This window comes from Pristis pectinata, chromosome 27 (genome assembly GCF_009764475.1).
Source record: "Pristis pectinata isolate sPriPec2 chromosome 27, sPriPec2.1.pri, whole genome shotgun sequence".
In the NCBI taxonomy this organism is placed as follows: Eukaryota; Metazoa; Chordata; class Chondrichthyes; order Rhinopristiformes; family Pristidae; genus Pristis; species Pristis pectinata.
The window spans coordinates 20,244,395-20,257,439 of NC_067431.1; the positions used below are offsets into that span (position 1 = coordinate 20,244,395).

A 13,045-nucleotide genomic window follows, 5' to 3' on the forward strand; every position below is an offset into this window, starting at 1 on the left:
CAGCTCTAGAAAATTCAGGAGAATTACCTGTCTTCAGTCTCTGCTGTTGCTACTGAAGGGCAAGGCCAAAAGGTGCCAAACCCTAGGAATTTCTGTCTGCCTGGGGAAATGCTTCTCTGTACAATTTCTCCAGTAAGGCCCAGCTGAAATCAGTAAATTGAGTGCTTTTGTACATACATCCGATTAAAGAGAATGAGTTTTATCCTGTGGTTTCACCACAGTGTATTGCATTAATGTATTATCTATATAGTACCAATATGTTTTTCAAGTAAAAATAGTTTAACTAGATTTCCTTATGATTTTTTATGCTCCTTTATTGCTTGGCTCGTTTTCTAAAGAGCTCTAGTGCTTGCCCACACCATTTCCATTTAGGAGTTTGCACTCAAAATATTAGCTTTTTTTAAAAATTTGTTTTGAGGTGGTTAATTTTAGAGTGAACTTTGTGTTAATGAGGATGAAAGTGGATTGTAAGTGGAACTGAGTAACGGAGAATTTCCCTAAGGAAGAGAAAGGATCTGAATGATTGGTTTCTTGTGCTGAATCATGACAAAAATAAAATATCAATTCTTAAAACATTTCTTTTAACACAGCAGCTTCTTGAGTGCTGCAAGTGCCGAAACAGCTATCATCCAGAGTGCCTGGGACCAAACTACCCAACAAAACCAACTAAGAAAAAGAAAGTCTGGGTAAGTTTTGTTAATTCATGCAAAGTTGTGACTATCTTATCTCCATTTAATTTCTTCATAATGTGACCTGTCTGTTACTTGCCTCTATCTATTTTAAAGTGAAATGTACATTGATAAGATAAAATGAGTATTTGAGACATCTTTGAGAAGCGCTAATCAAATAAACCTAATTTGAATAATTTAATGTAGTTTATGAATACATGAAGCAGGATCAGCGCAGGCTGTTGGTGAGGAAAATTTCATTCAAGTCTCTTTAATACTTAAAACAGCATTGATTTTTGACTCTTCCTTCTCAAGCATCTAAACCCCCCTGCTTTGATTTTCTACATATTTCCATTTCTGTTGCCAATGGATAAAGATTCTGCTTTGTTATCTTCATGTCTGTAGATTTATTATTGTACTGATCTTCTTTCTCTTCATCTGCACGTGAGCAAGTTGAGGCCAGGTTTCTTTTTGCAACTGCCAGTAAGATTCTTTCTGTTACCTGTATGGGACCAAATCAATTAACCAAGGGCATGGTGAAGCAACACATTGATGTGCTCATGTAGACACAAGAGATTCTGCAGATGCTGGAATCTGGAGCGACACACACAAAATGCTGGAGTTAGAGAGCAGCAGAGATCACAATGGGAACAGTGAGAGAGGGCCTCAGAAACTCCTGTTGAAGAGAGGAGGAAAACAACTTCAGGGTAGGAGTACCTTGAAGAGACTTCGCAGCAGAGCAGCAAAACGGAGACACGAGATTCTGCAGATATTGGAATCTGAGCATCTGGAGACATAGCATGCCTCCAGCATTTTGTGGGTGTGTTCATGTAATGTGCAGCTGAATAACAACTGCTTCTATAGATTTACTGAAGCAGTGTAAAAATTGGAGGGTGAGCTAACTTAGGTTATTAGTGTTGCAGCAGCTATTATCTAGCAAGCAAAGAACTTGATTAAGTACATGTTTTGCCTCACTTTAAATGCTGGTAGAGTTTGAGGATCAGATTTGAACTCAAAGGGATTTCTAGCATTGCTTTCCTGACTAGGCACAGGAAGAGAGATTGATAACCCCTCTGGCTTTGGTTTAAAGTTCTAGATATGTATGTGTTCAGGATTTATTTTAAAAAAAAAGAAAAATCCAGAAATCTGAACTGAAAATAGAAAATGCACAGCAAGCCGATCAGAATCTGAAAGATGAAGGCTAACATTTTAGTTTGGATGTCACCATTTTTTAGTCCGCTTCAAATGGGTGATGCTCTGCTCACTTCTGTCATTTTCTGCTTTAATTTGACACAACCTTAATGTTTTCTAATAAAGATCTCCTCTGCTGTAGATATGCACCAAATGTGTACGATGTAAGAGTTGTGGAGCTACAACGCCAGGGAAAGGCTGGGATGCACAGTGGTCACATGATTTTTCTTTATGTCACGAATGTGCAAAGCTTTTTGATAAAGGTAAGCATGCATGATTATTTTGTTTATCAAGGTTACCATTCCTGGGTACCAGTTATAATGAAGTGAACGTTACTGGGCACCAGTTATAATACAGCAGTTGAGGTAAAGTAATTTCCAAACAATGAATTAGATTTCTAACAAAGCGTTGCTCACAGCAAATTAGATGATGTATATCAGGGAATGATTTGTACTGTTATGGAAAATTCTGTTCTTGAGTGAAAGGCCCTTTAAGACGACAAATGGTATTACATGAAGGTTCACTGAGGATGTGATTTTTAGTCGGGTTACAAATTAAATCTTTCTTTTATATATTAAAACAAAATTGTGATTGCTAAGATCAGGAGTCATGGGCATACTGACCTCTATACCTTTTAAGTATTTGGTGAGGTTGGAGGGATCTTGTACTTTACAAAATTACTTTAGCTTTCTCTATAGATCTTTTGTCTGTCATAGAAACTTGCAGGTGATAGCTGTTTAAAAAAATTTCATTATAAGCCACGTAGAGACAAGAAAAATACTTAAGTTCTAGTGGAAGCCAAATGGCAATCCAGAGACTATTTATAGTTGGAAGTCTCTTCAAATGGCTTTGGTTCATCTTTAAAGTTGCTACCTGGAAGAGGAAAGGATCCAGCGAATGAGGTCTGGGAGAAAGTTCCGCAAGTCACATAAATAATTTGTGTATCTTTAGCACTGGCATTCCAATAGACGCTAACTCTTCCAGTTCGTTTTTGGTTTTGATTCATTATTCGGGTCGGTTTCAGAGGCTTGGGTTGTTCTTTTGATCCTTGCCTACCTTGCGAGGAGCAAGAGAGATGCCAGGCCATTCCATAGCAGGGTATGGATGAACCTGATTCTGCACTTCACTGTGCATGAATTTTAAGGTGATGGGAAATACAATTGGATGGAAAACTGACGAGAGACAGATCTGTGGTTTGATTGGTGTCGACAGTTGCTTATTGCCTAAATTATGTGAGCAACTGGGGGATGCACTTGTTGACCTTCTGAAAATTGAAATCAATTTGTCATTATTGTCATTTTCACTGATTAAATTGTGTGATTACTGTGTCACTGTTGATGGACATGATATTCAGCAGGTGGTATGCTGTGCCTAGTAGCATATAAACAGAAAACTAGCCTGGGTAAGCTGGAACCTATATCATTCATGGTGGATAGAACAGACATGACAGTATTTTCAAGTCCGTTCTTTTCCACTGACAGTATAAGTAAAGTTCTGATTTAATTGAATTCAACTTGGGAGATTTTTGTTCTGTGATTCCCTTCTATTTGTTCACGAACATCCATGCAAGGAGCTATTTTTGTTTTCCAAAGTGTGTCACTGGTTGATGGCATAACCTAGCAGCTGGTCGATTAGCCTCCATTATGTATGCTTTACCGTATTGTGTGAGTCTGAATATGTTGCGCAATAGAAACCAACCCATTTTCATCAAATTATGAACAAAGCAGGTGTCAGTGGTGTTGAGGATCATCAAGAATACTGGAAGGACACACGCTTTGTTGATGTAAATTGTTGTTTATTTTTAGGAAACTTCTGCCCGCTGTGCGATAAGTGCTACGATGACGATGATTATGAAAGCAAGATGATGCAGTGTGGAAAGTGTGATCGTTGGGTTCATGCAAAGTGTGAAAGCTTGTCAGGTATCTTAAAGTGCAGACTTTTTTTTCTGGATGAAAACTGACAGCCTATATTAAGAAGATTACGATTGCTAGTTGACATGTTTTTGCTTGGTTTAGATTTCATTTGTTTTGAGTTCTCAGTACAAATTATAAATGCATAATGTGTGGTGTAACAGTAGCCTCTCAAGTTCATGTTTATTTTATCATGTGATCACAGTCTGCATGATTTCTGGCCATGTGATGTTAGAATTCCTAATATTTTTATTCTGGCTTCATTGTAATATTAGCCTCTTGAATTCCTGTTTAGTTGTTTGATACATAACTACAAACTGCCTTCTTGGCCTGTGAGTTGTTAGAATGTCAAATTCTAACATTAATAAATCATCTAAATTAAATTGCCATTTTAATTTCCTCCTAACTCGGATTTTTGTTCCACACTTAACTGGAGTTTTGGTGGGGATCTGACATCTTTTTGATATATTTTAAATCAAAATTCCTTTAAATATATATTTTAAAAATAAGAAGGCAAATCTTAATTGAATCTCATTGGTTACATTAGACATTTTCCAGCTTGAATTTCTGCATTGGTTGAGACTTTCTCACCCGTGTTCTTTGCAGTTTTATCATTGTTTTTTTATGGTTACTTGACTCTGTTTTTGTTGGGTACTAAGGATTTTGGTGCCAGGATGGATAGATAGAGTTAAGAGTCAGATCAGTATCAAATGGCAGTACAGGATAATGGATCTGAATGGCCTCCTGCCTTTATAATGAATAAAATGTAGCAAATACCTGTTTGCCACTTGTTTTTTTTTTCTCCCCTTCTCCCACTCCTCCCCAATTTTCTTTCATGATAGTACAGGCCTACTTGCCCCAATAATTTATAGCTGATTAAAATCATAAGCCCGTATATTAGCAGGGAGAATGGTGCATCCTTGAGTCAGCTGACCATTCATGCCAGGAATCATCCCAAGATGAATACTGTATAATTGGCAGATGGCACTACGTTCAGGCGCAAATTTGAGAGTCCGCAGTGATCTGTATTAAATACATGCTGGTTCTGCTTTGAACTTGTGTCAAATATGACCTATTTTATCCAGCATGTTTATTATAGTGAGAGTTGTTTTTCTGTAGGAGGCCTCTACATTTTCCACTGCTAATTTTCTCTCCTGCCCACCAACTCTGAATCTCCATGTTATTAGCCATGTCTTGTGAAGCAGACCCATTTAAAAGGATGTACACAAGTTTAATTGTTCTACTATTTTTCACATTTATATTGCACAGTGGACTGATTGGCCAGAATCTGCTCAGTTCAGTTGACAGGAAGATTAAAGCCACTAAGACCTTTTTTCTAGCGCAGCATGTAAGGCACTAGTGCTTTCCATCCTTTGCTTTGCACTGCTTTCTTCATTCGTATATGTTCCCCATATTGACTTGAAAATTTTAGAGAATCTGTTCTATTCAGAATGGTGTCTAGCTATGCATGACAATTTTTACCATTGATTTTATCTTCATCCAGATGAGATGTATGAAATCTTGTCAAATCTTCCAGAAAGTGTGGCATACACATGCATAAATTGCACGGAGCAGCACCCTGCAGAATGGCGGCTGGCACTAGGCAAGGAACTACAGATCTCTTTAAAGCAAGTCTTGACTGCATTGCTAAACTCTAGAACGACCAGTCACTTATTACGATACAGACAGGTAAGTCTGAGCTGCTTGTTCAAGATGGTGTCAGACTGCTAGCAGAGACAGATTACATAATTTCAGCTGTGATTTTCATTCATTGGTTTGCTGTTATTTGTTCATGTTATTAAGCTTGGATCTTTGTGTTTTATGTCATCTGGAGTAAATCAACAGATGACTCTGGATGAAGTATTTTAACTTTGAAGTATGTTGGAACCTTTAAGAGCTTTAACTATTGTACAGTGTGCTTCATAGATTGTCCATTAAATTTTACTTGAAATCTTATGTCTGATAGATGATGAAAATGAAGTATTAAGTTGATCCATATAATAGAATAAATGTTAAAAGTAATGTTTCCAGACATTCCCTTAGTAACAACTTTATTCTTTCTCATAGACTAAAGGAAAAGGAGATTATTTTTTTAATTTCAAAGATAGTCTTCTAGCATTTCCCCGTGCAAACACCATAAAACCTAACATTGCGGAAAAGTTACTAGATCTTTGTTATTTGATAATGGGCAGTACAGTGACACAACTGGTATAGGTATTGCCTTGTACGTCCAGCAACTCGGGTTCAGTCCTCATCTTCGGTGCTGTGTGTAACTTGTATGTTCTCCTGGATGCTCTGGTTTCCTCCCACATCCTGAAAATGTGGGCTGGTAGGTTGATTTCCCTAAATTGCCCTTTGTGTGTAAGTGAGTGGCAGAACCTGGAGGGAGTTAATGAGAATATGAGGAAGAATAGGTTACAGGGAAAATTAGTGGGGGAATGGAATTGCCTTGTGAGCTGGCATAGACCTGATGAGCCAAAGTGGCCTCCTACCTTGTCAGAAGGAAAAATGGAAATGCCATTTTGCAATTAACAAAATGCAACAATCTAAGGGGCATTATTTTCAATTTTGCTTTTCCCTTCCCACCCTCCAATTTTAATCTCAAAAGTTGTGGTTTGATTTGATGAATTCTGTTTTCATTTTGCGTTTCTCTTTCCCTTGGTCAGATTGCCACTCCTCCTAATGCTTTCCTAGTCCTCGTTCACCTTAAAAATATTTGCCTTGGAGAGGATCAAAATTGTGTACTTGCTGTCCACATGCACTTGATGGTACAAGTAACCAGACACCATTTGTGTTTAGAAATCCAGCTGAGATTTCTTTTTACTTCCCTTCGATTTGGAAATGTGCATATTTGTAACAGTTACCCATTGTTCTGATGAACATCAAGGTTCAATGAGAATAAAACATTGGTCTCTCTGGGTCTGTTTCATCGACTATTTAGCACAGTTGGCACCACCGTCATCTTTTGAAGCAGGAGATTGTATCCTCAAGATACACTTAGGAATTGAGCACATGATCTGGGTTGCACTGGTGCAGGTGTTACCATTTTAATGAAATGAAATCCTAGAGTTTGATTTAAAGTGGTATAAATAATTCTACGGCATAATTTGAAGAGTGTTCGGGGGGAGGGGAGTAGTGGTACTGATGCAGCTGGTTCCTACTGTCTTCGCGAAAATTCTTAATTGCTCATTATGTTCATAGATATTTGTGAGACCTTGTTTGTAGCTTAGTTACTATATTTAACTCCATTACAACAATGATGCACTTCAGGGAACAAATTTGTTAAATATAGAAACCCATAGGTTCCCTGAGAGCATGAAAGTTGATTGTTTTTATTGCTCTTTCTTCATTGGCTGTTTTATTCCTGTAAGAATTTGCCTTCATTCCAGTGGATGTGTCTCAGATATTCCTGGTGGAGATCAGGAATTTTCTTTATAGGATTATGGAAACTATGCCAAGACACTGCCTCACTGAGTTCTTCAAATTTATGAAATGTTGTTGCATGTTGAAAAGAATATCTAACTGTGTCATTTACCCGCCGAGGATTGTAAAGTTGAAGGCGTAGAAATTCATTAGCCACAATTGTACAGTGATCAATTGAAGCATGAGAAGCCAATGTTGGTTTGGTTGTGCACTCACTGTTAAGAATTCAGTAGCGCTCAAGGTGTTGAATGCTCCTGAATTGGCCTTTCTCTAACTGCAGAGTGCACAAAGGAAAATGGATAAATTGGAGGCAGGGGCCAGTTGTGCAGGTTATGGGGGATTGAGGCCAAGGATGTGGGGAGATTATTGACAGGACAGGGTGTGAGGGAAAGTTGGATGCTGGTGAACCCTGAGCTGGGTGCCCATGATTGTGATGGTGAGTCAAGGGCATGTATTTGGAGGAAGGGCAAGTGGTTGTGAGGGGGGTTTGTGTCGGGTGATCAGGGCCTAGGGGTATGACATCGTTGCTTGCATGTTTGATGCCAAAAAGAATTAATCATGATTCGTGACAGGAACTGCTAAGTGAGATTTCCAGAGTGGTACAGTGCAACCTGGAAACGATCAGAATCGCATTCCACTCTAGGGAAAAAGTGATTTTTACACAAACATCACGCTGAAGAAAACAGCTCTGCCTGATTGAACTTCCAGGCTGTGTTGTGTGTGCTAAGAGGCTAATTTCATTTCATTTTTTGCCTTGAAATTCAATGAGGCAAGAGTGTTCTTTTGTATTAAAAAAGGTAAGCTGGTGGTTGTAATATAAAATTTGCAGAAAATGCACAACTAAAGTACTCTCCTTATCAGTGTATGGAATGAGAATTTCTAGAGGAACAATATGAAATGGGAGAAGATTGAACAGAAAGGAACAATGAGTTTGTACTTCTCCTTTCTTGGTTTACATTCCATGTTACTTGGGTATCAGCATTTGATTTAGATAATAAAATGATCAGAAACTTATTTCTTTGTATAATGGACCACAGTTACAGAGTCATAGAGCTCTACAGCATAGAAACAGATCCTTCGGTCCAACCGGTACACACTGACCAAGATATCTATCTGCGCTATTCCCATTTACCTGCATTTGGCCCATATCCCTCTAAAACTTACCTATCCATGTACCTGTCCAATGTCTTTGAAACATTGTCATTGTACCCACCTTTTCAGCTTCCTCTGGCTGCTCATTCCAAATACCCACCACCCCCTCTGTGTGGAAAAACTTGCCCCTCAGGTCCCTTTTAAATATTTCCCCTCTCACCTTAAACCTATGCCCTCTAGTTTTAGACTCCCCTACCCTGTGACCATCCACCTTATCTACACCCCTCATGAGTTTATAAACCTCTATAAGGTCACCCCTCAACCTCCTACACTCCAGGGGAAAAAGTCCTAACCTGTCGAGCCTCTTCTTGTAACTCAAGCCTTCCAGTTCCAGGAACATTCTTGTGAATCTTTTCTGCACCCTTTCCAGCTGAATGATATCCTTCCTATAGCCGGGTGACCAGAACCACCCATGTGATTTGAAGTTTTCGTAATGCAAAAATTGAAGTGGCTAGTTGGTGAAGTGAAAAATTATATAGCTGAGTTCCACACTGTCTTTTTACCAGGCAGCCAAACCACCTGATTTAAATCCAGAGACCGAAGAAGCTGTCTCTGCTAGAAGCTCACCTGAAGGTCCTGATCCTCCAGTCCTTACAGAAGTAAACCAGCAGGATGAGCAACCTCTTGACCTGGAAGGTGTAAAGAAGAAAATGGAGCAGGAGAGATACCATTCAGTGGTAAGATTCCCGTTAATTTGCTTGTCTAAAAATTTTGGAAATGCATTTTGAACAATGTATAGTCCATGAGGAAAATCTTAAGACTTACCCCATGTTCTGCATCATATGCTCTCCATCACGAGTCAAACTCTGCTATAATTAACGTATGTTATCTGTTGGCAAATGCTGTAATGCCTGATTATCTACTGTTGTTATGTTCAGCTGGAGTTCAGTGATGACATTGTGAAGATCATCCAAACAGCAATGAACTGCGATGGAGGGCAGCCTGAAAACAAAAAAGCCAATAGCATGGTCAAGGCTTTCTTTATCCGGGTAAGGCGGAAGAAAAGAACCATTTCTCTGGGGTTTGCAGTGCATATGAATGCAAGATAACGTTGCAATTTTAAAATGTTAAGGTGCAATCATGCTGAAAAAATTCTGTCTCCAAGCAACCACTAACTATCATCAAAGGTTAATCATAGCAACTTGTGTGTTATTTCTCTTGCTAAGTGATTGAATGTTCCATCTTAGTCCTAATTTTCTTGGTCAGAATATTTCAGCAGTAATTTGAAATTATTCAATTCCAGAGATCCACAAGTTTTCTTTTGAGTTTTAAAATTGTAGTGTTTAGGTTGTGATCAGGTCTTTTTATCTTTGTATCTCCTCTCATGCTGTCTCCATGCTCATCTTTTCAATGTGACCCAACTCCTGACCCCTAGACTGCATTTCCACTAAAATGCTGACCAACTAGCTTCCCTTCCTGGCCTCATGGATCCCTCTCTTCAGGTACTGTTTCCTCACTTTGAAATGTGTTGTCATTGGCCTCTCAGAAATAAATTCCTCTACTCCTCCCACCTCCACCCCGCCCCGCCCACTCTACCTCCCAATCTTTGCTGTTAAATTGGAGCTGGGAGGAAAGAGAAGTGATGTTTCTCAAATTTGATTTTCTTTCTCACAGCTTTGAGTTTTTCAGTCAGATTTCCAAGTCTACCTCAGGATTTTAACAATCCTAATTAATGTCAACATTTTCTTCCATTGCCTCCTTGTAGCTGGCCATGGTGCATTTGACTCCCGCCTTCTGCAGTCAGTAACTTATTTTTAGCTACCCAGTCATATCTTGCTTGTGTATTTTTGTCTCTCAAATTCCCAGTGATCTGTCCTTGTCCTTCCTCGTCCCTGCTTAGATGTTGATAACCATAAGAGCTTGCAAAGATGGATTCAGAAGCCTAGATGAGTGCAGCTCCAGCAACACTTGCCACCATCCAGGACAAAGCAGTATGACTGAACTTGATTGGTAACCCATCCACAACCTTAAACATTAATTCCCTCCACCACTGGTGGACAGTGTATACAGCTTGTACCATCTGAAAAAGGAATTGCAGTTACTCTCTCAAAAAAAAAACAAAGGCACTAGGTATCAGTTGGTTCCCTCTCCAAGTTGTACATCATCTTGTCTTGGAAATACATTGCTGTTCCTTCATCATTGCTGGCTTTAAATCTTGGAACTCCCTACCAAACAGCATTGTGGCAGTAATTTCATCAGAAGGACTGCGATGGTTCAAAGTGGCAACTCACCACTACTTCTGTCCTGATCTTAAAAAATGATAAATGCCATGTTCCCACAATTGGCCTTTTTGCTCTTGCTTCAACTTCCATCAGCAGGAGTGAACAGCAGTTTATTTGGCTATTCCACTGATAGAGGTTTGCTTGATGGACGAGACGGTCTTTCTTAATTCTTATCGTATTCACATCTGAAGAGAAAAATTGTTTGAAAGTAAATCATTTGACATAAAAGTAGTGTTATCAAACAGTACGTAAAGAAATATTATCTTGCCCTTTTCTCAGACACAGATTTATTCATTTGCAGAATTTTCTACAATTTTTTAAAAATTTGGGTATTCACAGTTTGGAACCTACATGCTTGCTTTGCCAATTTGTTATTAATTTACCTGACTTTAAACTACAAAGGAGTGCAGTTTGGCTTTGCTTCTATTACTTTATATCATTTGATATATCCTTTTGTCGCTGCTCCTGCATACCACGTGGTATAATCCATTTGTCGCATGCATGTAATGTTAGGGGTTGTCTAGTGAGCATTTGTTTCAGATGCTGCAGTCACCAGCTTATGTTGTGTTTACAGAAATAAAATTAATTTTTATAAAAAATAAACTTCAGTTATTTTGGAGTCTCCTAACCAAAATTCTGAATCTCATAATCAATTTTCTGTCTGCAAATTCCCTAACTAAACAGTAATTAACCGAAGAGTTAAGGTCAGTATACAGTGTCATATAAACCCAACTACTGTTCGCCATTGCAAGTTTGTTTAATCTTTATTATGAATTGTTGTTACCTTGCTGAAAAAATGTTAAGCCCAGATGCTCAAGCAATCTTAACAGTGTAAGGATATTAGCCTTTAGCTTCACAATTGACACCAGTCTCTTCAAACAATCCCAGCGACTGATTTGTTTCTGGATGGTTTGGGCTACAAAATGCTTGAAACAGAATTATGTGGTTTAAAAACTAATGATTTTCTTTTTATTGCCCCCACCCCCCCAGGCATTGCTCTAACTGGCTGGGTGTTTTGCAGCGTTATTTTTTTGTTGTTGCTCGGTTTCAGTGAGGAGTCTGTTTGCCTGATCTGTTAAAGCAATATCACCTAGGCTCAGATTTGAGATGGGGATGATAATTAAAAGGATGACTTCACAAATCTGATACTTTGCATTTAATTGAACTCTTGGACAGCCTTCAATCTAACAATACCTGTGTTTGCTTCTTATGTAGCAAATGGAACGATTCTTCCCATGGTTTAGTGTGAAGGAGTCCAAGTTCTGGGAGCCTAATAAGGTGACCCCAAAGTGAGTACTGTTGGCATTATTGGCCTTTGTGTATAAGAGGAAAGTAGTGTGTTTCCGATTTTGTTTTGAGTTGTGAGGCCTGAAGCTGTGAAACTATCCTGTTACTGAAATTTTGAGGTTTTCCTTATTAGAAATCGACCACAATGTGGACTAGCAAGGGTGCATGCAGGAATTAAAATTTTGACTGTCTCTGAGCTTCCACTACCACCCTCTCATCTTTGCCTACCCTTATCAATTAGATGCGTTAGAGATTTGGATTCCTAGTTGGGACAATAATGAAGATTTGAATCTCAACTATGAATAAGAACAAATATAAATCTGAGATAGGCTCTTAGAAATGGAAACATAAGTGTTTTAATTCGATAGCCAGGTGGGTCTGAATCAAAAATGTAGAAGTCCAAGATGTGGTGGATGGAATGGGAGGAGACTTATACCAGCACAGATTTATTTCATTGCTCTGTTTCTGAGTTATATTTTCTTTGTAATTAGGAACTGGTTTGTACTTAACCTTTTGGATACTACTGGGATGCTCTCTCAGAGGAACGCAGTAGCAGCCAGTTCAGTGGCCACACGACTGGCTCTGTTATTCAGCAGGGAGGGTTGAAATGTTTGCGAGTGCTAGTGATAGGGGACTGTACAGTCAGGAGCACAGATAAGCATTCCTGGGGCTGTGAGTGAGATTCCAGGGTAGTGTGTTGCCTCCCTGGCAAGGTTCAATAACCTTGGAGATGTTGTAAGTTTTGTCAAAAAGAGAAAGGCATATGTAAGGTTTAAGAAGCTGAAATTGGCCAAGGCCCTCGAGGAATATAAAAGAAGCAGGAAAGAAGTTAAATAAGTAATTAGGAGGGCTAAAAGAGGCCGTGAAATGTCCTCGGCAAGTAGGATTTAGGAGAATCCCAAGGCATTTTATACGTATATTAAAAGCAAAAGGGTGGCTAGGGAAAGGGTATGTCGACTCAAGGACAAAGGAGGGAAACTATGGAGCCAGAGAAAGTAGGCGAAGTTCTAAATGAGTATTTTGCATCGGTATTCACCAAGAAGAATAACATGGATGATGATGAGATCAGGGAGGGGTATATTGATATTGTGGGGCATGTCAATATTGAGGTGGAGGAGGTGGTGTTGGGTTTCTTGAAAAAAAACATTAAGGTGGATAAGTCCTTAGAACCTGAAGGAATTTATCCCAGGAT

The 13,045-nt window shown here is 38.9% G+C and overlaps 1 protein-coding gene across 4 annotated transcripts in view; it reads left to right on the top strand.

Annotated features, from left to right (window-relative positions):
- The window catches only part of kmt2a (lysine (K)-specific methyltransferase 2A), a 126,143-nt gene that overhangs the window by 60,287 nt on the left and 52,811 nt on the right, over positions 1-13,045 (top strand). For 3 of the 4 annotated variants that reach the window (XM_052039673.1, XM_052039676.1, XM_052039677.1), the window contains 7 exons: positions 591-686; positions 2,002-2,122; positions 3,665-3,778; positions 5,274-5,458; positions 8,851-9,021; positions 9,223-9,333; positions 11,782-11,855. In XM_052039673.1, coding sequence (XP_051895633.1) covers positions 591-686; positions 2,002-2,122; positions 3,665-3,778; positions 5,274-5,458; positions 8,851-9,021; positions 9,223-9,333; positions 11,782-11,855 — 872 coding nt within the window. The remainder of the gene's footprint in view (positions 1-590; positions 687-2,001; positions 2,123-3,664; positions 3,779-5,273; positions 5,459-8,850; positions 9,022-9,222; positions 9,334-11,781; positions 11,856-13,045) is intronic. The other variant, XM_052039675.1, reaches the window with a different exon arrangement.